Below are 26,119 nucleotides of genomic sequence, written 5' to 3'. Positions count from 1 at the left end.
TCATGTCTCTCAACATCCCCAACGCACCGAACGCGAACCTGTTCAAGCAGGGGTACAACAAGTGAGTGTGCTCTCCCCCCCTCGTACTTGAAGCTCCCCTCTCCCCCCCCGCCTTGCTGTCCGTGTCACCGACTGACTGACCCCTCGCCTTCCGCCAGCTACGATTCCGAAGATGGAGCCGTCCTGCGCAACATCGACGCCTGCCGGGCTATCTCGTCGACCGTTCAGACGTCGCTGGGCCCCTACGGCCGCAACAAGATTGTCATCAACCACCTCCAGAAGATGATCCTCACCTCAGACGCCGCCACCATCCTTAGAGAACTCGATGTCGTCCACCCGGCGGCCAAGCTCCTGGTCATGGCCAGTCAACAGCAAGAGTCGGAGATGGGCGATGCCACCAACATGGTCATCGTTCTTGCCGGCGAGCTGCTGAAGAAGGCGGAGGACCTGCTGCGTATGGGCCTGAAGACGTCAGACATCGTCACTGGTTACGAGCGGGCACAAAAGTTCGCCCTCGAGACGCTGGACGAGCTTTCCGTCGACAAGGTGGAGGACATCCGCTCTCAGGAGGAGCTCAGCAAGGCCATCCGCACCGTCGTCGCCAGCAAGCAGAACGGCAGCGAGGACTTCCTGGCCGACCTCGTCGCCGAGGCCGTCCTGGCGGTGCTGCCCAAGAACCCCGTCGGTTTCAACGTCGACAACATCAGAGTAGTCAAGATCATGGGCGGCGCCCTGGAGCAGAGCCGCGTGGTCAAGGGTATGGTCTTCCCCAAGGAGCCCGATGGTTCGATCAAGAAGGCGCAGCACGCAAAGGTCGGAGTCTTCTCGTGCCCGATCGACACCAGCCAGACCGAGACCAAGGGCACCGTCCTCCTCCACAACGCCAAGGAGATGATGGATTTCACAAAGGGCGAGGAGTCGCACCTCGAGGCCGCCATCAAGGAGCTCTACGACGTCGGCATCCGAGTCGTCGTTGCCGGCTCCACCGTGGGCGAGCTGGCTCTCCACTACCTCAACAGATTCGGCATCCTTGTCATCAAGATTCTCAGCAAGTTCGAGCTGCGCAGAATCTGCAGAGTCGTCGGAGCCACCCCTCTGGCCCGTCTGGGTGCGCCCATGCCCGACGAGATGGGTTCCATCGACGTCGTCGAGACCCTCGAGATTGGCGGAGACCGTGTCACCGTGTTCAGACAAGAGGACGAGGCCACAAGAACAGCCACCCTGGTCCTGAGAGGAGCCACCCAGAACCACCTGGATGACGTCGAGCGCGCCGTCGACGACGGTGTCAACGTCGTCAAGGCCATCACCAGAGACCCTCGCCTCGTGCCCGGTGCGGGTGCCACCGAGATCCAGCTCGTCGAGAGGCTGAACGCCCTCGGCGAAAAGACTCCCGGCCTGTCGCAGTACGCCATTCGCAAGTACGGCGAGGCCTTCGAGGTCATCCCTAGGACCATCGCAGAGAGTGCCGGTCTGGACGCCACCGAGGTCCTGAGCAGACTGTACATGGCCCACCACAAGAAGGACGACTGGGCCACCGGCGTGGATATCGAGGTAAGGACCGCCTGTTTGTTTTCTCGAGGCTATGACGCTGACCGTGGTAGAACGATGACGGCTCCGGTACCCTGGACGCCCGCGAGGAGGGCATCCTGGACCTGCTGGTCTCCAAGTCCTGGGCCATCAAGCTCGCTACCGAGGCCGCCCGGACTGTTCTGTCAGTCGATCAGATTATTGTGGCTCGCCGGGCCGGCGGCCCCAAGCCTCCCGGCCCCAACCCCAACTGGGACGAGGACTAAATGGGAAAAGGCGGCGGCTGGTAATGGAGTTCATGTCGGTTTTGATGATCATAGACCACCCCAAAAGTCACGTCGAGATATCCCGAATAGATCCCTGAAGACAAAATGCAAGGTGCGCGAGCACGTCCGGAGTGATGTCCCTCTGCGTAATCTGCGAGAGGTGGGTGAGATGGACCTCGGGGTGCTGTGCGCCTGGCTCATCATTTCCACACTAGATGAAGCTAATTTCGAGTCACGCTCGAGGCCGGCACCACCTCGCATTTCGCTTGGCTTTGGGTGTCGCTGGACATTTGTATGGAAAGTGCCTACCCCGGGCATCCGTCGTGACATTGGCAGCATCAGCAGAAACCTCGATGCGTTCAGAAGCTACCTTTCTGCCCCGCTCACCCTACGTGCCCACACGGAACTCTCGGGGTGAATGCAAGAATCAACAGTCCTGACACTGTACTGAATTGTGATAAAGGGGGTTTTGGTATTTAGATTCCTTGTGCATTACCGCAAAACGCTCGAGTGACATCTTCGCCTGCGGTATAGCACAATCCTCTCAAGTAGGGCATAGTGAGCGAATGCACAACCCTCCGCGGTTCCAGTCTCTGCTCTGCGCACAAATTCTCCTACGGCAACACGCGTGGGATTCAAGACACCAACGAGGGAAAGGTAAGCATCATCGACTGCACGGCCTTCATGGGTCCCACGCGGCGTTCGCATCTTACGCATGGCTGTCAACGAAACCCAGCGTGTGCTTAGTGGCGCATGCAAAACTCCCAGGCCTCATGCGGCCCGGTTTCTCAGTGTGTGCTGCCTGGTATCGGTGTGCTGTCTGCCGGACGACTCGAGCGGTATCTCCTCCCTCTGCGTTGGTTGCTGCAGCGAGTCGGGTTTTCCTCGATCGACGCCGAGAACAGCTTCCTTCCTCTCACCACTCAGGTGGTGTTCTGAGACAAACAGATTCAACACCAGCGCCAAGCCTGCGAACGCGACATACTGTGGGCTATTGTGAGCGAGTGAAGGCAGACCAAAAAAGGGGCTTCCCTTTAGGCGAACTTCGCGGTGTCTCTGGTAGTCTAGTACTTACCATAATCCATACGGTCCTGAGTGCTCTGAAATAAGTCTGTCTCACAGGAACCTGCTGGTCTGCCGCGAGAAGACTAACATCTTCGACATGGGCCGACGCATTGTCCCCGTCGAATTGGCGGGCCAGCTCGTGACCGATCCGATCAGCCAGGGCTGGATTCCCGGCCTTCATCTGATTCTGGAAGACCACTCCCCCCACCACAACAGAGATGGCCGTCGCGATGGATCGGAGAAAGCCCATGGTGGCCACCACTGCAGCGGTATCGCGCACCGTGGTCGCGGCCTGAGCCGCCAGGACAGGGGCTTCGATGTTCAGGCCGACGCCGACACCGGTGAGTATCTGGAACACGAATAGCTTTGCCAGGTTCCGCTCGAACTCGAGGTTGACCAAGAGCCCTGTGCCGAGCGTCAGAAGCACCTGCGCCGCGTACATGAGCACGCGGTAACGTCCCGTCTGCTGGATGAAGACGCCGGCGCAGGCCGCCGACAACGAGCACGAAACGACCAGCGGCAACAGGTACAGCCCGGACGTCAGGGCGTCCACGCCCAACACGGCCTGCGAGTACAGGGGTAGGTAGTACGCGATGCCGATGAAGACGTACGAGTTGAACGCGAAGACGCTGTAGGCCGCCGCTTTCGACCAGCTTGAAAGCAGCCGTAGGGGAAGGATGGGGTTCGCGGCGAACTTCCACTCGTTGAGGAGGAAGATGCCTATGACGACGGCGCCAAAGACCATCAGGCAGATGACGGTGGCGGAGGACCAAGGGTGCGTGACGTCTCCGAAGTCGAGGGCGAGGAGGACCATCAGGGATCCGCCCATGCACAGAGCACTGCCCGTCCAGTCGACGGCTTTGAGGCCGGCGAGAACCGACGTGCTGGGTGACGGCAAATCGAGAAAGAAGAAGAGCACGGCGAAGACTACTGCGCCAATGGGCACTTTTGAGTTTGAAAACTGTCAGCTCTCATCGGGAGTTAGGTGGGGGGCAGCCGCTGCCGACGGTTACTCACGGTTGATCCAGAAACACCATCTCCAACTGCAACGGAGAGCACAAAGAGCACGGCAGTCAGCAAGAGCAAGCGTGTAACCGCGGGGGGGGGGGGGGGGGGGGGGGCAGGAATGGCGCTGGCGAGACTCACTTCAGCCGCGTGGCAAAAACGCCCCCGAGCACCGGGCCCACCGCGCTGCCGATGGCCCAGATGATGGACGTGATGGCAAGATACAAGCCGCGGTCGCGGAGCGAGAACATGTCGCAGATGATGGTGTTGACCATGACGCCCATGCCGGAGGCGCCGACGCCCTGGACAGCGCGGCCGGCAATCAGGACGTCCATGTCCGGCGCGAGCGCGCACAGCAGGCTGCCGGCCAGGAAGATGCTCAGGGCCAGCAAAATAATGGGCCTGCGGCCCCAGAGGTCCGCGACGGAGCCCCACACGGGGGTCACGGCCGTGAACCCGAGGATGAAGGCGGAGCCCACCCAGACGTAGCCGGCGACCGACTGCAGCGAGGCCACGATGTTGGGCACGGCCGTGGTCACAATGGTCATTTCCAGGGCGGAGAGGGTCGCCGACAGGCAGAGCGACGTCATGGTGAGGGTGATGGTGGTTCCCGAGAGCTTCGGGACGGCGGTATCGGGGCCGTCGTCGGGCAGCAGCTCGGAGAGACGCACGTCGCTGGAAGCTCCGCGGGTCGGGGTCAAAGCGGCGCCACCGGGAGAAGCGTCCGGCACTGGATGGTGTGCCTCCGAAGGGCCGCTGTGGTGTATCATGTCTCCGGATTCCCGTCGCAAACGCGGCGTGGTCCCACACTTGTCGCCGCCATCGGCCGCTGGATAGATTGCCGCAAGCCCCGACGACATGCTGGGCTGGGGTTAATCGGAGCAACAAACAAGCTGAAATGTTCAACGAAGACGAAGCTGGTGCTTTACAGTCGGTGTAATGCGCACAAGAACAGGAGGAGGTTTGGGCATATACATTTACGCAATTGGGGCAACGACGTCAGATGAGGTCGATCCTGGACATTTGTCAGCCAATATGACAAGCCAAGTCCACAACGGATGTGAAGTGCACACATACGGCCATTGGCGTGGCCATGACTGACTGTATGAGACACTGTACAGACCTTGGCGAGGCTGCCGACGACCAAGTCAGAAAGGAATGGCTGCATTCGCCCCCACCGGTGTTATCAGGCAAACTTGTTGACCCTACGCGATGCAGGGGAGTGCGAGGATGAGGACGGGGTTTCCAATATAAGCTGGAGTCTTCAAGGGCGACGTGACGGGGTCCGGTTCGGGCCACTGGCATGACTGCATCGTCAATCACTGCTCCATGTCTGCGAAGTCTCTCGCTTCCGATGTGCCCTGGGTGACTCTGGCACGGCACAACTGGCCATGGGGGGGATCAAGGCGATGGAATAGCTATTGCAGCCCATTCGTTGGTCATTTCCTCCTCCTCCACATAGGCAGGATTACTGGTGCGGACACGGCTCGCTTGCTTTAAACATGTCTTGGCCGAGCTCTATGCCAGCTGCTTACCGAGACGCTCCCAGCGAGTACTCGTTCCGAATACCCAACCGCATACGCACTCCACCCCCCTTTAGTACCGCCGGCTATGCCTAGAGCTCCCCGTACAGGCTCACAGTCGGCGTTGTCCTCGCCAAAGAGACGCCGTCATGGGACCGGGATCCCGGTTTTGCAACCCGCGCCATCGGGAGCAGTGGCTTTCCCCTTATCATATCCATGGTCGGGGAAACAAGTGAGCAACGTTGGCGGAGCTGCGGTTCATACCCAGTATGCGGATGCTCTGGCACGCCAACGCGGCGAAGGATCCGGCCAAGGATGTCAAGCCCTCATCAAAAACCTCGCCTTTCTTCCACACTGTGGAGAATCAGCGTGGCAAGGAACTTTGGTTGCAAGGGTAAACGTCAGCTCCATACCTGTTTCGCTACGGAAACCACGGCAGACCAACGTACGATGCGCCGTCCTGCCTCTGTGACAAAACAGCGTTGCGTGTTTCATGGCCATTGGCTCGTTGCTCCCGTGTTTGTTGAAGGCTATGGCAATGTCCAAAATGAGGTGCAACATGCCAAGGAGAATGTGCAGTAAAAGCCCTCCCCCCCAGCCAGGTGTACTTGTTGGGTGGTTGTTCAAGTCAGCGGCGCAGCGGTGGGAAACATCCCCCCAGCCTGTCCTGGTCCACTCGGCGTCCGGCCCCACACGGCCGGACGCCAAGGTCATCCATCTCCTATGGGCGAAACGACCGCGTCCAGGCAGATGGATACCTGGCTAACAGAAGGACAAACTGCCCGGCCCCATAAGGTCAAGCAAGCGCCAGTGAGACGCAACCTCGTTGCGGTTTCGTACGTCTCCTGGTATCATCACATCGAACGCAAGACAAAGACCTCGTATAGCATGTCAACGGCAAGTGGTATTGTTCTTAATCTTCTCCACGTCCGCACGTCGGCGTCTTTCATTTCGAAAACATGTACAAGAAGCAGGCTATTCACAGCCATCTCCTCCCGCCTTCGTCATCGAGTAAATGGCCCCGGTTTCCGACCCCTTCCCATTCTCCGGACATCATCGACATGATAATAAGAAGCGAAATTACACAAAATATGTCAAGGGTCTCCGGTAGCATCGCATCCCCAAGACAACTTCATGACATGCAACGATACAGCAAGCGTCTCGTAAGACCTGAGCTTGCAGTCGAGCATGTGGGTAAGAAAGGAATCAGAAAGCAAAAACAGATGTGGTATCTTCCCGGCAAAGTCTGCTGCGGCGCGGTAAAGACGTGAGCGAGAGCAGCTATATCGGTAATGACAAAAAAGACAGATGAAAGAAACAATAATGAAAAAAACGAGCTGTAGATCAGGGGTATGATGGTTGGCAAAGCCGAGCCGTGCCGAGTAGCAACAGTAAGAAGAACGCGATTTTCCCAAAGGAACCAATGCGCCGCCGCTTGGTCGCCCAGGCGTTCCGAGTGTTGAAAATGAAGCCAGCCGTGATGCATATATATATATCTATGGGTGCGCATGGCGTGGTGGTGGGGGCATGCTCGATCAAGCCTCCTCCATTATGCCGCCCTCGCCGCCGCCATCTTCGCGCCATTCGCGGCTCTTGCTGGTCAGCTTCTTCACCCCCACGACACGCCCGGCCCAAAGAGACTCGATGGGCGTGCGGAAGGTGAAGGCGCGCTGGGAGCTGATGACTCCGATGGCTTGGAGGACCGCCTTGCGGCTGTCGCGGCCGAAGACGGCGGGGTGGCCAATCCACTCGAGGCTGCTCTCAAGCTCGGCGTCGAGGGCAGCGACGGTGTTGGCGTCAATGCCGGCGCCCAGGCCGAGGCCGTCGTTGGACCGGCTGCGCCCAATCCCGGCGGTCGGGTACCCGTTGACGGCGGACGAGTTGGCCGACTGGGTGGGGGACGGCGTCTGCTTCCGGTCGGGGGTGATGGACGGCGAGCCGTCGTTGCCCGGGTGCGGGGTAGACGGAAGAGATCTGTTTGGCGGCGCCGTTGGTGGAGGAATAGGGGGGAGGCCGCCCTTTCCGAGCCCCTTCAGGATAGATCGGGTCTCGTTGAGCAGGGTGTGGGCTCGGTCGTGCTGCCCGCGCGACACGAGGGTCAGGGCGCGGGTGAGCATGTCCGACGTCAGCAGCTCCATGCGCCGCTGGACGATGTTCGGGTGAGGCGGGATCGGGGGCGAGTTGGCCCACGAGTTCTTCTGTTTCGCCAAGGTCGGGAGCATGGTGATGGCGAGCAGGGACGGGCGGGGCAGATGGGAAAGCGTGCCGTCCCGCAGGATGTCTCCCCACGTGAGGTCCGCCTGGATCAGAGGGACCTCCTCCACGGACGTGACCCGCTGGTCGTCGCCGTCGCCGGCTCCGCCGAGCGCCTCCAGGCCCGACACGATGTTGTCCCAGGGGTCTTGCGGCAGCTGTTCCTGCGACGTGTTGTCCGGCACGATGACGAGCTGCACCAAGACATCACGCTTGTCGCCGAACCGCAGGTCGCCCAGCGAGGCCTCGGCGTCGCGGCCGGTCGCCCGCTTGGTGATCTGCAGGGCGCCGCTGATCTTGTGAAACTTGGCCGGCGATCCTTCCGGCAGCTTCAGCTTGAGCTTGACGTTTTGGTGGGAGAGCGTCTGCATGGAGCCGAGGCAGCCGGCGAGGCACTCGCGCAGCATCATCCAGTCCTTGACGTAGGTGTAGGATGCCTTGGTGCGGGTCGACAGCTCAATCATCGTGTCCGGCTTGTGCGTCATGCCGAGACCGAACGAGTGGATGGTGATCTTGGCCGCCTCGGCCCGGGACACGACAAAGTCGACGCTGTCGGCATCCGAGGTCGAGGCGTCGCTGATGAGCATGATGGTGGCGATCGGGTTGTTGTACTTGCGCTGCATGAGCAAGTCCATGGCGACGTTGGCGCCCTCGACCACGTCGGCGCGGTGGCTCTTCTGGCCGACCGGCTTGATCGAGGACAGCACGTTGCCCCAACCGGGCCAGGCCTTGGTGGTCATGCCGACAATGGGCACGCCGCCGCCGCCGGACCCGAAGGTGACGAGCCCCATCCTGTCCCTCTCGCCCAGGGTGTTGACCATGAACTTGAGCGCGTCGCGGACGAGGTTGATCTTGACGCCTTGCATCGAGGAGGAGATGGGCACGACGACGACGACGTCGATCGGCACGTGGATCGAGGCCGGCAAGGTCGGGCTCCTCTGGAAGTTGGTGTACTCGGTGGGCGCCGTGGTGACGGACTTGGGACCACCCCACGACGAGGCAACCGACGACACTCTCTGTTGTCGCGACCCCCGTTGCCAGTCGTCCTCGTCCGTCTCCGAGAACTCGCCGCGGTCGTATTCCGGGCTGCGCACGGGGGACGTCTCGACGGCGTTCAAGTCGAGCAGGGCTTGGTGCCAAAGCTTGAGTTGGTTCCGGTTCTCAAACCGCAGGTGGAACTGCGGCAGCTCCGCGACGGAGAGGTTCAGCGTGAGGACGTTCTCATCGACTGTCGGGGTTTGTCAGCGCTAGGCTCTCTTGTGAAATGAGTGGGAAAGGGAGGGAGGGGGGACGCAAAACTTACTGTTGCCCGTTTCCGAGACCTCGTTGAGGTGCTTCTTGATGAGAATCGATCCCTTCAGCGTGCAACGGGTGACCTTCTTGGGCATGCCGTTCTCGTCCCACTGGCCAGCGAGCGGCACCCTTTTCTCCTTCACGCAGATGAGCATTTCGGCGAACAGGAAGCACTCCAGCTCCTGCCAAGATTGCTTGTCCTTGCCGACGCGTAGCGTGCCATACAGCCGCAGCTTGCCGAATCTGGCGTGTGTCAGTATCGTCATTGGTCAGCGGGCATGCCAAGTCGTCCAATCTCACCTGCTAAAGTCGAGCCCATGCCAGTTGTCGACTCTGTTCCTGAGGTTCTCCGTCATTTCCTCCAGCACCTCGCGCGACTCGTAGGGGTAGAACCGCGGCGCGCTCCGGGCCGGCGATGGCGGTCTCGCAAACGCATCGTCGATTCTGGCGTTGACAGAGGGCGGGCCGGGCGGAGCCGACCCGAGATCTTCGGGGTCGGGCCGCCACTTGTTGTCGGGCACTTCCACGGTGATGAGGCAGGTCAGGGTCTGCTGCTGGCGAGACCTGTTGATGGTGGGGAACTCGGACCGAACCGTCACGGTCGGCGCTGGGATCGGGTTTCTCGTGATGCCGCGCGGGCTTCCCGGCGTGGTTTCCATCGCCTGCACGTCGTAGTCGTGTCTGCGCGGCGGGCCGCTCTGCGTCGTCTCGGGGTATCCGCCAGACGATGCGACGCCGGTGGCCTCGCTGTCGCTGCGAGCATGCCTCGACGGACCGTACCGCTCCGACGCCGGCGGCTGGCTGCTGTCCCTGTCCCGCCCGGTGCTCCGGGCCGTGCTGTCGCGCGTGTGTGTGCTGGGCATGTTCCTCTGGTTCGACTCGATGCTCGTCGGCCGCGGCGTCGGGTTGTCCCATGGCGTGGCAGTGGGCGTGGGCGTGTGGTGTGATCTGTTGTCGGTGGAATGGCTAGACTTGACGAGGCTGCTGATCTTCTCTATCGCGTGGGCCGGATTAGCAGTGTCTCGGGTCGGGCGGAACATGGGAGGGCGCTTACCGATATCCAAGACATTGCCGCCTCGGCTAGTGTCGAGATGCAGCGGCGCATCGCACGACGGGCAGTACTGCGCTTCGAACTCGCGGATGAACTCGTAAAAGCAGGCTTCGTGCGAGACGTGGGAGCAGGAGAATTGCAGTATGCGCTCGCCCTGCAACGTGTGTTCCAGTGGCTCCTCGCAGACGGCGCATTCGCTTCCCACAAAGGTGCGCTCCCTCCGGTTGCGGCCGGCGCCGGACGCCATATTGTTGGATGAGTAGCTGTCGCCTCTGCGATGGGTGCTGCCCCCGGATCGTACTGACGAGCTGGAGCGCTGACCAGTACCGCGGGCTATTGAGACGTCTGCGAGGGGAAACGGGTCAGTGAATTGCGCAGGTCAATCGTCCACGCCGGGTTGTATGGAGGAGGGAGTGCTTCGCGCCCGCAACAAGCGCACATCGGAGTCAAGGGCCTACGTACTCTTTTCGGGGAAAGACGGCGCATCCGTCCAAGTGTTGTTCGTTCTCGCAGTGGCCGCGGTACCGGGGCGGTAGGGTTCTTGAACGGCCTTGGGGTTCACAAGACCAAGATCGACAAGGTGGTTGACCTGGGAGTCTTTGGAGCTCGAAGATCCAAAGCCGAACCCTTTCGAGCCCTTCCGGGACCGACTAAACATTAGAAGATTGCCGAAGTCGAGCGCTGCACGGTCAGGCAATGGTTGGCGGCAGGGCTGTTTTGCCGTAGAAAAAGCGGGTGTCGTCGGCGGCTCGTTCGATTCGGAGTGCGCGAATCGTGGAGCGCCTGTACGGGGTCGTGAGTGAGAGAAAAAGGGCTGGGCGGGATGTATATCTCGGAAATGGGAAGGGCGATATCAGAACAGAACAAAGACGGTATAGGCGATGAGGATCTAGGGTCCACCCGTGCGACCGGTAATGCTAATAGGGACTGCAGCAAGAGAGGTCGGTCCCAGCTAGGTGGCTGTGGCGGCGGGTTGTCACACAAGGACCTGGGAAGCCTGGCAGGGTGTTTCAAATGGTAGTATCAACAATGCTGGGTTGGATGCAAAGCAGGCTGAACATGCATGATTGCAGGGTGTCGTCGAAAGTGGTGATGGCCGTGGTGGTGGTGGTGTCGCGAGGCGGGAGTCCCGCAACCGAGGGTACAGCCGAAGGGGGAAAAGAAGGAGAAGAAGAAGAAAAAAAAAGAGTTCAAGTGACGGGAGTTTAGCAGCAATTGAGTTGATGCGTTGGTGTGGTGGTGCAGCTGTGGTTTGCGGCGGGTTCGCCTGTCGTCGCAAGTTCAAGGTTTCGTCAGGTCCCAGTATGGTTTGGGGATGACAGGAGGAATGGCGTGTCTCTCCTTTTTCCTCTCTCTTTTTTTTTTTTAAACTTTTGCCTCGCTCGTTCTTCGTCTTCTTTTTCTTTCTTTTTCTCTGTCTTGCCTCCGATGGCGTCGTGTCTTGTCTCGGTCGAAGCAACGTATCCAGCCGATTGGGATCTGGGCCACTCTTAGGTAATGAGACGCAGGTGAAGCAAGTAGCTTTTGTTTCGTCGTTGGTGTCGATTTGACCGGCGCCGTTGGGAATCCAAGGCCTCGATTGGGAAAGATGGGCTCCGTCTCTAGGTCTCAGGTCGACAAAGGAAGACGAGTTGTTGGGTTCGTCTTGTCGGGAGCGCCCGCCAGCACGGTAAACTGTGTAGGGCAAGGAGGGCGGGAAACGAGGAATGGGTCAAGTATATACGCAGTTCGCACCAGTCGTTGTCGCAGTCGGTCGAGAGAGTGTGAGACGTGGACGGGGTGACGGGGGGAGGAAGTGAGGGACGGACGTTGAAGGGGAAGAGGAGGAGGCGTGCTGTGGGTGGGTGGGATGGGGGGGGCTTCTGCACGTTTTCCCTTTTCTTTGTTCGGCTAAACCTGGACCTGGGCCTCTGGGCTCGACCAGGCATGTAGGTATACAGTCTCTCGCAAGGGGGGGAGATGCCCTGGCTGGGAAGGGCAGCGCAGAGGTGCACTGTACCATGCAATGTAGGAACGGTACCTAGCGTGGGTCGACTTGCAGATGCAAGCCCTGGTGGGTGCTGTGGGCAAGTGAGTGACTTCCTGGGTAGGATTGTAAGGATACTGCGCGAGGGAGATGGTCTTTTGCCAGGTACAAGGTCCGTCCGTGATATACGTACTCCGTAGTAAGGTCAGGGTTGTGGACCATAAGGAGCGAGAGCAGGGTTTTGTGGACTAGCAGGTCGGCCCAGGTTGCTTCGGCCGGGCCACTACTCGCTCTTTTCTCTCTATTAGGTTCTGACTCCTTATCCCCAGTGAGTTTGGATTGGAAAGCCCCCTGGTTGAGGTGGGCGAGGGAGGGTGTGAGGGAGAGACGAGGTTGTTGTGGTTTGTGGATGTGTGTGTGTGGTTGTGTGTGTGTTGGTACGTGCGCTCTTCTAGAAGTTTGAACGGCCAAGCCCACGCCGTGGCTGCTGCGAATCAGACAAATGTTTGTTTGTTCAACTCAGCCCAACAGATGGCGCGAGGGATGCGGAGTGGGAAGACATGCAGCCGATGCCCAAAATAGGGGACGAAGGGACCAGAGATGCCAGCTCAGACCGTGTGAAGACGCCGGCTGCTTTGCTTCGCCTGTGCCGTGCAGGACGAGGGCGCGGGCTCTTGAAAGGAACGTCCGGCTGGTGGTTTTGCGCTCGGGAGAACAGACTTTCGAGAACGAGACGTCGTGGAGACGCCACCAGAGTCGAAGCTGAGCTGCAGACGGAGGAGCCTGGAGGCCCGTCGTCCTCGAACTACGGCTGCAGAAACAGAAACCCAGAAATCCGTCGCGGTGGTTACCAGGGGCAAGTGGGAGACGATCGATTCGGTCTAACCCAGACGTGTCCGCCACGGGGGGGGGGATATTAAGACAGAGGCGTTGGCCAGGCGCGGGAAGCGTCACGAGACTGGCGAATGCAGAATGGTGGATGTCCAAGGCGGCAAACGGCAAAACAGCCAGGCGGGCCAACATCTTTACCTCGTTAGCATGCACAGGGTACGATATCGAGCCTCCGTCATGGTGTTAAATTAAACGCGCCTGAATAGTCAATAGCAGGAACAATGATGCAGACTTGAGCAGATCGAACACAACGGTATGGAAAACCGGAGCACTCGCCCATGACGTTTCTTTTTTGCATCTTCATCTGGCCAGATGGCCGACCTCGGCCTGCCTGGTCCTTCTGCGCCGTCAATCTGTCGTGATATTTGGTCGACTTGGTCCGTGTGGCCTGGGTTCTCTGCTGCTCGTGCTCGTGCTCGTGCATTGCAGCGTGGATTGATGGTAGCAAGACAGCTGCAGATCAGCTTCCGTGTCATATATCAGTGCCGGGTGAGAGTCGAGCCCACTTCTGCACAGGCAAGGAATCGATGCTCGGTTTACTTTTCGCCTCATACCCTCATCTCCCTTTTCTTCTTCCTATGCTTTTTCTTCGCCGTTTTGCCATTCCCATTCCCATCTGCAAGCCAGCTCGCCTCTTGCCGTCCTTTCTTTTCGACGCTGCGGCCTGTCTCAGATGTCGAGCTTGCCAATCCAGCAGGATGACAGAGGTCGGTAAAGGGTCCGTGCGTGCACTATACCGCAAGACCCCGACCGGAGTACGAGAGACTACCCCGCGTTGTGCTCGACGCTCAGCACAAAACTCCGGTACAACTCGTGTCTTTCTGCAGCCGGCCCCAAGTATACAGCCCTGTGCGGGTGCCCGGTCCATCATCAGTGTGCTTGTGCATTGCATCTCTCGACGGATTGCCCATCATCGCAACTCACGCAGCGTCTGTCCGCATAGACAAGAACGCATAGGCCTGGTTTCCTGCCGCCTGCCTTGCCTGCCATTTGCCCCTCTCCCTCCATTAAGTGTACACGGTGACTTGTGGCGTTGAGTAGGGGCCCCAATGGCGACGGAAGCAGGGCGATGTCGTTGTAGTTAGTGCAGTAGACCACACCCGCAGATGCCCCTCGCCGCTATCAGAGTTTACCACATTTTGTGTTTGTGCTATCGGAGTGAGATGTCTCTCCCTTTGTACCCCGACAATGGAACGGAGCCGGCTCTTGTCTGCTCTGCTCTGTTCTGCTCTTGTTCCCTCCATCCCAGCCAAGGGCTGCTCCGGCCGCCGTGCGAGGTACCTCTGTCCACCAGTCTTGCTGCGCGTATAATCACGTACCTGCGACTCATTTGCCTCCACCGCCTGGGGCAGTGGGCCCGAATGGGAGGTTCGAATTTCCACGGCCTGCGCTCCCCAGCCAGTTGCGCAGCTGCGGCAGGTCCAGGAGGGCTTCCCTGGCGACCTGCCCCGCCGTCGATCCCCCCCTGTTCTGCTCGAAAAATGTGGTCTTCTCTGGCCCCGGTCGAAACTTCCTCCTTTGAACCCAGCAGGTGGGTCCACCAAATAGAAGGAAACGACCGCCCGGGTCTCTCTTGGTCCTATTTCATTCTCTTTCCCTTTTGGATCCCAGCACATTTTGTCGCCTTCCCACCCGCCGCCGTCGTTTCTCAATCCCAATCCCAATCCATCCAGCCATCTTCGTGGTCGTATCCTGCATTGGGGCTGCTGAGCATCACGTATCACGTTGTCGACACTCAAAGGGACACCCTTCCATAAATCCAGACACCCCAAAGGCCCTGTCTTCTCCAATTCCGCGGGTGCCCCCCCCCCCCTCCTTATTCTGTTGCACAAGACAGGGGTTCCCACCTCACCACGACGCTATTCTCATCCTCCACACAGTCTTGATCCGACTAAATGATGTTGACAAGTTTGCTTCCATTTCGCCGCCTGAAAAAATGACAAACAACCACCGCCACGGTTGCCATGAGTCCAATCGCTTGCCCCCCAACTGACCACGAGGATATGACTGCATTGACTGGCCTCAACACGCGGCCAAAGATAGATGAAGATGACCAGCTGCCGCAGACGTGGAGCCGGTTTGCCTTTTGGAGCCCTGTGACAAACCACCAACACACTACCGCCGCCGTCGTCATCGCTCAATGAGTTGGGGTTCGCGAATTCCATTGGGTCCTCCCTCCCGTTCATCCTCTCGGTATCATCCCTGATGGTTCCCGTCTGCCCCAGACACTTACCGCATACATCCCGCGTACGATAAATGATGCCCCTTTACACAGGCGGCCCGGTGACGGCGAAGGTCTTGCCGCGACTGTGTTGAGCAGCCTTTAATGTAAAAGCATCAAGCATCAAGCATACTTGAGATGGGGTCAAGACATTGACCGCGTTACCACGCCCCAAACGTGTTTGCCGTCTAGCCCGTATCGATATCGACCCCTTGCACCTTTGCATCCACGGAACGCCCAAGAACGGCCTGGCACATTTCTCTCTGCACTGATCCCACAGCAAACCGACTCGTCTTGTTTCCCACGCGGCCGGAACGTTTCGGTCTCCCAACAGACCGCGTGTTGGACATGAGACTAGCGAAACGCCGGGGTTGACCGCCAGCTTTGTGATATAATTCGCAGCACGTGGCAACGACGGGCCTGGGGGCCGCCATCTCACTGAAGAATCAACCGCAATGGACCAACGAGGACCCCTACGATTGATTCCCCTAGCCATTTGCAAACTTTTGTCCGCTCGCAACGTGCGACCCCGGCCTTGTGCTCCCCTCTTGCCGTCAAGGCCCCAGGAGACGCAATAGTTGGTCCAGGTGCCCAACTCTGAAGGTGAAGTCTGGCCAACATTGCTCCTGTCCCAAGGAACATGCCGATGGGCGGAGTAACCCCCTGCTGTTGAGTTTGTCAACGAGATAATGCGTTCCACTGGGACGACTTGGTTGGGTATTGCTCATTACCCAGGTCTCCGTCACCCGCGACAGACACTGTACCGGTTGAACTCATCTCAAGACGTAACAAGGCGCCAGAGCGTTGTCTCAATGCGGCCTGCGAGGCGACCGTTTCTGGCGGGGCCGACCATTTACACCGTGTCCCGATGGGATGTCTCCTCAATCGACAAGTAGAACTCCTGCCTGGGTCAGTCGGTACCTGAACGAGAACACGATCGAGTGAGTGGCAGTGGCTTTGCCGTCTCCCAATCACGACGCCTCGCCCTGGGCCTGGCTGTTTCCAGAAGCAAAATTAGCGTGCCCAGAGCACTCGGAGCTAAGGCGCCGGTGCTGCATGGGTGGCGCTAGGCCTGCAGCGTCGTTACGTCTGTAAGTAGACTCCCAAACTCCCATCACCCAGCTAGCCAGACTGACGATGCACCGGAAAGCCGCGGCCAGGAGTTGTCCCAACCGGCAGGCCATACATGCTGCTGCTGCCGGGGGACAGCCTCACAACTGAGTCGGTGTTTGTCTGGGGACGCTCGGCTCGCCGTAGCGTCCTTTCTCCCAACCGCCACCGGTGTCGTCGTTTGTCTTCCAACGTTGGCGAACGAGACGGTCACCAGCTCCGAGATGACCGTCGGACAAGACGGTTTGCCGACGCACAATAAAGGGGACGCTTAATTAGCTCGTGGAGACGGATATGTGCATCGAATTCCCCGTCGACGAGGGGGTCACCGCCCTGCCCTGTCCAGATACGTGCTGATGTGATCAGCCTGTGGACCTACGTGGAGCCCTCCCACCAGAGCCGACCCGAATCGCACGAAATGCTCCTGCAGCGTCGATTTGGATACGCACGATGGTCCGGCTATTTCTGCCGCACGGTCGGCATTCTGAACTGTCATATCTGCTAGAGCTGGTGCATGTTCCGCCATCCAGAAAAGAAAAGAAAAATTCTGCTCACCAGTCCTCCCCCATCCCAAGCGACTCATCGCCTACGCAGCTTTGCTCGGGCAGATGGAGGCAAATCCGTCGCACGACCCATTCCTTCATGACGGATCACTAGGATGTCCCTCTTTTGAAGTTACATCATGGGAAGGATAGGGGCACCAATGTTTAGCATACCGAATCCCTCTCTCCCCAACCGACGCCTTCTGCTGGAAGAGTTTTCCCTGCATGGACAGGAGGGTGACCCTTGCGCCTCTGGCTCAACACACAAACGAGGGCCGAATCGGAAATTGTCCAAAGACGAGAGAAGCAGCGACCGCCGCCGGATCTTCAAACTGGCCCACGACGGCCCCCCTTCAGGCTTCAAGGATCCCGTCTCGCTGGTTGGTGGCTGGCACGGTCGTGTTGTATGGCAGAATCGCGGATTCGTACGAACCTCTTTTACAGTGCCCAGTGGAGCACGGCTAGGCGCAGCCGTACAGCATTTCTCGCCCATTGCCAGTACCAACGACGCTCAATGACGGACAGCAGCTCTGTTGGCTCTGCCGGTGGGTGGTCAGAGCTCGATGTGATGTGCGCTCCATCATGTCAATCCCTTTGGGCGGTGTCGAGCAGCGGTCCCAAAGAAGAAGAAAAACGGATCCGCAACTATATCAAGGTTTTGACTACGGTTCGCCTCAGCGCTATGAGATGCAGACGCCAGTCCCAATCCAGCACACATGGCCGATCAGGGATAAGCAAGCTGCGACGGCGCACAATGCGTCGTTGACTGCGCTTCCGTTTTCTTTTTCGCCGACTGACAACTGACAATCGGGCTGGGTGGTGGGTTCATCCACTTAGCTGACGCCATAAACACGACGGACGGCCCGGGCCCGACATACCGGATGCCGCTCACTCGAGGGCCGACAGAAAGACCGGTTTCCAGTGTCAAAGCGTACATGAATGGCTGTCCTATGTGCCCAACGCTCCATACCGACGTCGTACGGTCGTACGACGAAGAAGTCGGCCCAGGTGCGAAGTGCAACGCTCGTCGTGCAAACCCGGGTGGACAGCGCCTCACGCCGGGATCCGCACCCTGGCTTGTCTCGCGAAGGGGGGGTTGAAGACATACCAACAGCGCTGGCGAATTGCCACCACCCGGAAGACAGTGCCCAGCCATCTCCAGTTGAATCATGTGCGCCACGCGTGAACACGGCCAGAGTGAACTCGTTTCTGGACATGAGCATTGCTATCCCAACCGCTGCACAGTGAAAGTCGCTGAGTGTACATGGTGCTTGACCACCCTGCACAGACCTCTTTCTGGATGTTCTGGTGGTTACCACGATGCACCCTCCGACATACGACGAGTGCAATCCAAGACGGAAGCGAACAAGTTTCAAGGGTGGGGGAGGGGAAGAAAAACCCTCGGCAAGACTGACTTTCACGGCATCAACCTGTGCATCCCCCCCCCCAATCACCATTGAGCAGCACATCAACAATGCACTAGACGCCCAATCGAACCAATGTGCAAACCAGATGATGATAAACCCGGGCCTTGGGTTTCCATGATTTGGGGACCATAGCCAAGACACGTTGATGTCTCACCATTCCTGCGGCTCGCCTCAGCGCTGCAAGCCCCGAACATGCTTCGCGAACACCAGTTGACTTCTCCCGGCCGATGGGACATTCGGGGGAAACCCCTCTCGGACACATCAGACGACCCAGAACGGGCTAGCGTCGGGTTCGAGCAGCCAGGCCGATTCTGAGATGTGAAAAATGCCATCATGCTGGCGACATATCGGTCTGCCCTCACCGACGCCGCCAGAAAGGTGATGTTTCTAGGCATTTCCAACCGTGGTATCGGAAATCCTTGTCGACACCTATCATAAATCAAACAATCGGGCTAACACTACAGGCCGGCCAGGGATTGGCTCGTGTTCCCAACTGCCATCGACACGGGTGGCCTCAGCCATGAGCAAGCTCCTGCGACGTATGTCGACCTAAAGATCACAAGCTTCGCATGGCTGGTAATCCCGTAGTATGCCTGCGAGACCAATGAGGTTGGCTGTCGTCGACCTGTCAAACGGCAATCTATTTGACTCTTGCCCGTCCCGTCCGTCGCCGACGGTGTGCACGTTGCCAGTGACCATCATCACCAAGGTCGTACAAGGTCGTACGCAGAGGGGCTGCAGATACCATTCGAGAGGAACGCCGCCTACTGTCTAGCGTCGTCCAATCTGCCGCGTTCGAAATGGCTCGCAGCCTCGAGTGGCATTCGGTTTAGTCCACACGTGGCTGGCTCTTGGTGCTCCCACGCCGTCGAGTCAGTTTCGCGCTTATCGCTGCAGGCGTCGATCAAACGGGAAGTCGGCCACGATCATGCCGCGCCTGTCCATCCACAAATCGGACCCGAAAGGGTGTTGCCTGCGGAATCTACAAGAGACTGGCGCAATCACAACTGGGACGTAGCGGGCCCATGCGATCGTCCATGGAAGAATAGATCGTGTCTGACTCGGGTCTTCCACACCTCAGTCAGCCCCGGGAAAGCCGAAGCATATGAACCTCTCAAGGACTACAGGGTGGTGGTCGGGAAGCATCTGGAGAAAGCGCTGACGCGGTCTTTTCGAACGAGGCCAAGAATAGTTCACGTGCTGTACTTCGAGACTGAGGGGGAGGGAAAGTCACGGCATAACATGCGCGCGGATAATTAACAACCGAAACGTTTGACCAACCTCGCGCTGGATCGACCAAGGCGACACCCCCGTGCCTTGAGTCTCAGACTTGAAGAGGCGATGCACCGATCAGCCAGATAAGACTCGAAGCTCGAGAAGAGTGAAGGGGAAAGAAGCAGGAGTGCCCTTGGAAACAGGCTGCTCACTCCAAATGGATGACATGCCAGGGCTCTTGCAGCTCAGCGTTAAATCCTGACCACGTCCCACACGATTGGAGCGTTTCACACTATTTTCCAAACATCTCCAAGACGGCCAACCCTAGCGTCGAGAAACCCACTCCTTGATCCATTCCCGCGCCGAGGTTCTTCCATGACGCGCTTCCGCTGGCCCATGGCGATCTCCTCGTCGACCGAGGGCGGGGTATGTTGGACAGAGGCATCCCATCCCACCCTGCGCATATCGGGTGTCAGACCAGTCATGCTGGCGCCCCTCGGATCAGATGACATACTGCTGCTGATCGGCTAACCTTACCGCACAGACGGTCTTCCCGACGGTCGAACAAGCGTGTGGCCGTTCTGTCGAGCCTGTCAACCACAAATCCAGAGACGCGAGGCCACCGTCTCCTATGTCGATTCCTCTTATCGTGGACGTCGAGGCTACGGATTCCTTTCCCGCAAGGGACGGATACAGAAGGTGAATACCGACCCTGTTTCAGTAGTCTGTGCTCACCCCGAGCTCGACGTCCAAGTAGGCAGCTGCCAGGACGATGCCACCACACCATATGCAACACGCGATGGCCTCTGGCAGCGTTTGGATGGGTATTATCATAGGGACGAGGGTCGGTGGCACGAAGCCCCACCAGCCAAAGTCTATGTTGCAACAGCTCTCCGCCCTGCCGCAGCGAAAGTCTCCACCGGGTTGGCACCGTGACCCGGACTCGGCGGCATGGCGGACCAGGGCGAAGCCTTGCATTTAGTGCCCGTATCGCGGCTCCCCTCAATGAGAAACGCCGAGCTGAATCGCCAGCCACGGGAGCTCCCCCCTCCCTTCGAGAGGGAAGCGCGCCTTGCTCGTGCAACGAGACATGTTTGTATCTGGTTCCATGGTTCCTGATGGAGACATGTTGTTTTGTGTCCACCCTGCTCCGCTCTGGGAGTCATGTTGGCGGTGGTGGTTCCTGCAGCGCCATGACTCTGTCCTAGCCGACTCGAGCATGTGTTAGGGCGACTTGGGGACAAAGGGACTCAAATCAGACAAGGTGCATCGGCCCTTGCCGCAATGCTTAAAGAGAGGTGGTGGGGCATCGTTTTTCACGCAGCCAATGGGGGCCACTCGCTTCGGCGCACAAACACACGCGTGTGTGAGTCATTCATATCCTGGTTTATAAAGCTGAACAGACATCAAATAGGACCTCTGGCGCAACGGTAGCGCGTTCGACTCCAGTTCTGGGTTGTCATCGAAAGGTTATCCGTTCAAATCGGGTGGGGTTCAAGTCTCCACGTCATCTTTTTGGCATTTATTGTGGTGGGATGTGATGGTGCTTGATGAATTTTGTCATGTCTAGATGTTTTAATGTTTTGGTGACGAGTGAGTGAGACTGGGCGGATGAGTGAGACACACGAATTGACCAACAAAGACTGGTGGGAAGTGATGGGTGAGGAACACCTGCCATCTTTCCAGTGTGGCCCCTCCCTTCCTTGACCTGAAAGACCATTGCCGCCATTTCAAGCAGCCCAAATAGTTATTGATTGATGCTTCGGTCTGTTCTAGGATGGCTCACTACTTATTACAATTGCTTCTAAAAGGAGACATGAGCTTGGGCAAGCAAACTGCACGCTGTAGGTTTACTCATTTGTTGGTCTTTATCTGGAACTTTGCTGTAGCTGGAAATTTCAATGCAAAGTTGCTGTTGCCTTTGTCGTCAGCACACAGGCATGGAAGTAAGTCAGGTTGCTCTTGGATATTAGGCGCCGCATGGGACAAGTTCGCATTCTTTCATGCTTGGGCCCTCTTGTAATTGAAATTGAATGTGATTTTGCTGGGGTTCTCCAGAGTTGGGCCCTCTTGATGTAAAGTTGTACGCTGAAGCATACCCGTGAAGCAGACCCATTCTGGCAGACAAATGGGGATACAGACCTTTTAATTCTGCGTGAGAGCGGAAGCTGGGTGAGTCGCTTACTCTCATGCGAAGGTAGGGCCAGCCTCCTGCAGTACGGCTGGAATATTGAGTTGGTTTGGGGTTCTGCTTTTCTTGCTCCGGCCTTCACTTCTCCCTCTCCAACACATCTTCTCTCTTAAATCCATCAAACTCATCGAGTGGTTCTTCACTCAACTTCAACCAAGCAAGAGCTCATCTCCTTGAGTATTCTACTCATCAAAAATCATTGCCGAGTTTCTCAGAGTCTCCATCTTCCTGACCGACTTGCCAGCCTCGCTAACTCTTCCTCTACCCACCCAGTCGAGCCCGCGATCTCGATAACTAGCCACACAATAGGTGTATTCAGACGAGTAAGTGACCCCTAGAGCCCCCCCTAGACATGCCGTGGCTCTCGCTCATCCTACAATGAAGAAGATTCAGAATGCCGGGCGTACAGCACAAGACCGAAAATGAAGATGAAGCGAACCGGGAGCGAGAATTAACCTGTGGATATTGCCATCAAATGGGCCATGAGCTCGCAGACTGTGGTCACATGTCTCTTAGGGGCTGGAGGCATGGTTTCATTGGCGGCTGTCCAATGTGCAACATAACGGGCCACAATTACGACGAATGCAAGAAACTTCCTGTCGGTGGTGATGAGCTCCTTCGGCACCACATGGAATGGCTTGTTCGGCGCCGTAGGATTATGCCAATGATATACAGCAAAGTCGACATTTGGCTTCTGGTCCTGGGTTTCCCGGATCACGATGGCGGTTACCCGTGGTCCAAGCCGTTCACCCGTAGTCTACGGACCCATGCGCCCGCTCTACCATGGCCTGATATGGCCAAGATTGCTGCGACGATCGGGGCTTCCGACCGCTCGACAATATCCCTTGCGGAGGTCAAGCACCACATTGATTTTGCTGTCCCAGAAAACCCTCGGATAGAATACCGCGACAAAATGCTACTGGCGCAGGGCAGCGTCCGCGAACGGGACATGTGGGAGGGACTCTCACACGATAACAACGAGCCTGCACGAGCTTGGAAAGAAATCTTGGTTGGCAAAAAGTTCAGATGGCAGAAGCACGCCATGTGGGCGATTCACCGCGCCGGCGCTATATCTGCTCCCGCGTTCGCCGCAGAAAGCAAGACGTGGGCCCGAGCATTCGGCAACTTTCTCCTCCACGACAATCCCAACGGAGTCGAGGACGTCCCGTTTCTCAGGGAGCTCCGCAACCGGGCAGCCAAGCGTGACAAGAAGAAGCGGAAATCTCGACCTAAACTGGAGAAAGATGCGTCGCCGCTGCAGGTCACCGCAGAGCCTCACGAGCAGCCGCAGCCAAGCTTGAAGGAGGCATCCGTCACATCCCTCGAGAACCGCCAAGAGATCTGGACGGCGCTCTGCCCCCGAAGAAAGTGCGTCGGCCACTTTCCTTTCGAGGTCCCCGTCCCCCCGGCCGTCAGGCTCCGAAAACACATCCTTGACGAACTGGAGAACAAGGAGGACGACCGGCAGAGGGACGAGCAGTTGGCACACTACATCCACCCCCACGTGCGTATCAGCGTCGCTCAGCGGAGATTGGCTGATGGCGGGACCGTTCACACGCTGGTGCTGGGCCTCGCCGAGCATGCCCGCGACTTGCGCTTCTCCCGCCTGGGCTTGCTGCAGGCCTACGACATGGTCGTCTGCTGGGCGTCAAAGGTCGACAGGGAGGGGGTCAGCATCTCGCTGAAGAGCGCGTTCGACGGTTGCAACGGGGCCACGGAGGAGATCGTGGCGGGCGGGGATCGCATCAAGGAGATGGAGGAGCTGGAGAGGCAGCTGGAGAGGCTCATGCCCGACGGCTCGCAGTTCGATCGCGCGGTCGAGCGCGCCTCCGGATGGCTGGAGCTGCGCAAGGGCCGGCTGGCCACTCGTCCGGCAGAGCGGGAGAGGCGGCTGCGCAGGTGGTGTGAAAAGAACCTCGGCGAGCTGGGCGACATTGACGGAGACCTTCTGGAGCAAGCGTGCCGGCGGGCTGTGGAGGTCAAGACCAGGGAATGGAACACGGACAAGCGGGGGATCAAAGACGTGGAAACCGGCACCGATGGTGACGGAGGTCGACCGTCGAAGAGGGCGAGAGTGCGTCGATGATAACGAGGGGTATTCTCGGCGGGTCACATGGAGGGGACGCCACTGACTGAGTGAGGTCTTTTGGTCTCTATCTTTCATTGTATGCTGGAAAGCTATCGAGTCGAACGCTGTCCGTGATGGACGACTGATGGGATGTTGTAGTATCAGAAGGCTGATGGATAACGTAGTTGAGAACGACACCTCGTCAAAACGAGATATGCCAAGACAAAGCCCATACTAGCACCCGGAAGCAGGTGTCTGCTTCCGATGTCAAGGCCGTGACATATCTTCAGCTGTCATTTTGCACGGCGAAATCTCCCCTGAAGAGGACGCGCAGGGATGCTGCCTTGACGGCCAGGAAGAAAAGTCAAAACGATGCATTGAGCCTCAGGGAATGAAAGCAAGTTTGATGGATTAGATAGTCAACTCAGATATCCTCAACATCCTACACAGCCGCATCGTCAACACACCTTCGACCAGTCCCGACCACCAATCAGACACCCTCCTGCTTTCCTTGCACCTGGATCTGCTCGACGGCGTCATCCTCCGCCCGCTGCTTGGCCCTGCGGTCCCTCCTCACGAAGAACCAGATGGCGCCGGTGATGAAGAACTGCACGACCATGGTCCCCACGACGCTCCTGAAGCCGCGGGTGAAGTGCGGCGCGTCGACGGCCGGGAACTGCAGCAGCTGCGCCCAGGCGACGATGGCCTGGCCGATGGCGTTCATCGAGGCGGTCACGATGGCGCGCTCCTCGGCGTCGCCCGCCATGGTCACGGTCGCCCAGGCCATGGTCAGCGAGGGGACGGCGCCCTCGAAGCCGTTGAGCATGAAGGCCGCCAGGCGGCCGCCCTCGCCGACGTTCCAGACGACGAGCATGACGACGCCGACGAGCGAGGGCACGGTGGCGGCCGCGGACAGGCCGGCGAACCAGCCGGTGCGGTCGGCGAGAGCGCCCGCCGCAAAGGCCGAGACGATGGAGATGGCCGTCGCCACCGTCGGCAGGGTGTTGACGCGCGTCACCGTGTACGTCTCGGGGAACGCCTTGAGGTACAGCGAGAAGGGCGAGCCGCTGGGCTGCAGGTTCTCGTTCATGATGGTCCACTGCGCGACGAAGAGGTACCAGTGCCAGCGGGTGAAGACGCGGCGGAAGATGTCGCGCGACACCCTGAGCTGCGGCGGCGCCGTGAGGCCCTCGAGGCGCTTGCGCGCGAAGGCGTGCAGGTGCGCCGTCAGCAGCCTCGGCCGCGCGCGCGAGGGCACGTCCGGGAAGACGAAGAAGCCGATGAGGGCGATGGGGATCGTGATGATGGCGTCGACGATGAAGAGCCAGCGCCACCCGGCCAGCCCGTGGACGTTGTGCAGGTTCAGGGCCGAGACCTGGAGGTAGCCCGCGAACATGGTGCCGAGGGGCGCGGCGATGTAGAAGAGGGCGACGCGGCGGCCGACCTCGGACGGCTTGTACCAGGAGCCGATGACGTAGATGATGCCGGTGAAGGACGAGGACTCGAAGAGGCCGGTGAAGAAGCGCATGGCGTAGATGGTCTCGACGTTCTGCGCCCATGCGAGGCCAAAGGTCGACAGGCCCCAGCCGATCTCGAGGATCGGCAGCACCACGTTGATCGGGTAGCGGGTCAGGTAGTAGCACGCCGGGATCATGGACGTGCAGTACGACGACCAGAAGACGATGGTCATGTAGTTGAGCTCGTTGCCGTGGAGGTTGAGGTCCTCCTTCATGCCGCTGTTGCAGGTTTAGCCGGTGAGAGGCGGGCGGGCGGGGGGGGGACCCTTACCTGACGTAGGCGTTTGTGAGGGACGACTGGTCGAGGTACTTTGTAAAGAAGCACAAGCAGCCAAAGATGAGGATCAACAAGTCCAGTCGGAGGACGAGCTTCTTCTCCTCGCTGGGCGTGTCGCGGGAGTACCAGTGAAGGGCCGTCATGAAGCGAATCCACGGGCCTTCGCGGGATGTCTCTCGGGTCTCATCGTGGGCGTCGGCCGCTGCAGGCTGCTTCTCTGCGAGTGAAGCCATCGCGATGGTTGTAGCAGCCGTTTGACAAGAAGAACACGAGGGAAGAAAAAAGGGAGCCGCCTCGAAGTCTTCACATGCCGACCGAGTCTTTTCATCTCCTCAGACGTGCGTCCGTCTTATATACCAAACGGCCTGACTCGCCGCGGAAGTCGTTGAAAAAAGCATCGAAACATACGGATACACAATGTCGAATCGGCGGGCTCCGGTGGTCGGCAGGCAGTAACACCCACCCCCGTTCCACGATTCGGCCAACATCCGCAACGGTGGTTGGGTCGTTCAAAATGGCGCAATGGCAACCCACAATGGTGGCAGACGGCACCACCCATTCGCGTCTTCCTATGAGATACCGCCGTCGCGCAGCTTTTGGATGGCCTGTCCTGGGTTGCGGGGTGGGGTCGGGGGTGGGATGCCACATGTTTTCCGGAAGGACCCTGACGATGAATAGGAACCGCCGCCCAGTGCTAAGCTTTTGAGACGC

The 26,119-nt window shown here is 58.8% G+C and overlaps 6 protein-coding genes across 6 annotated transcripts; 3 read left to right on the top strand and 3 right to left on the bottom strand.

The window, feature by feature from the left end:
• Positions 1–2: 2 nt before the first annotated feature.
• On the top strand, positions 3–1,793 carry CH63R_03045 (T-complex protein 1; the record flags this gene model as incomplete). The annotated part of the gene is made up of 3 exons (XM_018298020.1): positions 3–61; positions 159–1,551; positions 1,602–1,793. The coding sequence occupies 3 exons, from the start codon at positions 3–5 to the stop codon at positions 1,791–1,793; spliced, it is 1,644 nt and encodes a 547-aa protein (XP_018162836.1).
• Positions 1,794–2,564: 771 nt separating this feature from the next.
• CH63R_03044 (Plays a role in the entry into G0) lies at positions 2,565–4,723 on the bottom strand (the record flags this gene model as incomplete). The annotated part of the gene is made up of 4 exons (XM_018298019.1): positions 2,565–2,777; positions 2,869–3,803; positions 3,876–3,901; positions 4,005–4,723. 4 exons carry the CDS (start codon positions 4,721–4,723, stop codon positions 2,565–2,567), a joined length of 1,893 nt encoding a protein of 630 aa, XP_018162835.1.
• A 2,198-nt stretch (positions 4,724–6,921) lies between these two features.
• On the bottom strand, positions 6,922–10,641 carry CH63R_03043 (von Willebrand factor type A domain-containing protein; the record flags this gene model as incomplete). Its single annotated transcript, XM_018298018.1, has 4 exons — positions 6,922–8,867; positions 8,943–9,175; positions 9,233–10,328; positions 10,446–10,641. The coding sequence occupies 4 exons, from the start codon at positions 10,639–10,641 to the stop codon at positions 6,922–6,924; spliced, it is 3,471 nt and encodes a 1,156-aa protein (XP_018162834.1).
• A 6,233-nt stretch (positions 10,642–16,874) lies between these two features.
• On the top strand, positions 16,875–17,231 carry CH63R_03042 (uncharacterized protein; the record flags this gene model as incomplete). The annotated part of the gene is made up of 1 exon (XM_018298017.1): positions 16,875–17,231. One exon carries the CDS (start codon positions 16,875–16,877, stop codon positions 17,229–17,231), a length of 357 nt encoding a protein of 118 aa, XP_018162833.1.
• A 4,979-nt stretch (positions 17,232–22,210) lies between these two features.
• Positions 22,211–23,632, top strand: CH63R_03041 (uncharacterized protein; the record flags this gene model as incomplete). The annotated part of the gene is made up of 1 exon (XM_018298016.1): positions 22,211–23,632. One exon carries the CDS (start codon positions 22,211–22,213, stop codon positions 23,630–23,632), a length of 1,422 nt encoding a protein of 473 aa, XP_018162832.1.
• A 472-nt stretch (positions 23,633–24,104) lies between these two features.
• CH63R_03040 (major facilitator superfamily transporter) lies at positions 24,105–25,641 on the bottom strand (the record flags this gene model as incomplete). Its single annotated transcript, XM_018298015.1, has 2 exons — positions 24,105–25,350; positions 25,403–25,641. 2 exons carry the CDS (start codon positions 25,639–25,641, stop codon positions 24,105–24,107), a joined length of 1,485 nt encoding a protein of 494 aa, XP_018162831.1.
• Positions 25,642–26,119: the final 478 nt, after the last annotated feature.

Source organism: Colletotrichum higginsianum, chromosome 2 (assembly GCF_001672515.1).
Source record: "Colletotrichum higginsianum IMI 349063 chromosome 2, whole genome shotgun sequence".
Classification (NCBI taxonomy): domain Eukaryota; kingdom Fungi; phylum Ascomycota; class Sordariomycetes; order Glomerellales; family Glomerellaceae; genus Colletotrichum; species Colletotrichum higginsianum.
This window is presented reverse-complemented; position numbering and strand designations above follow the sequence as displayed.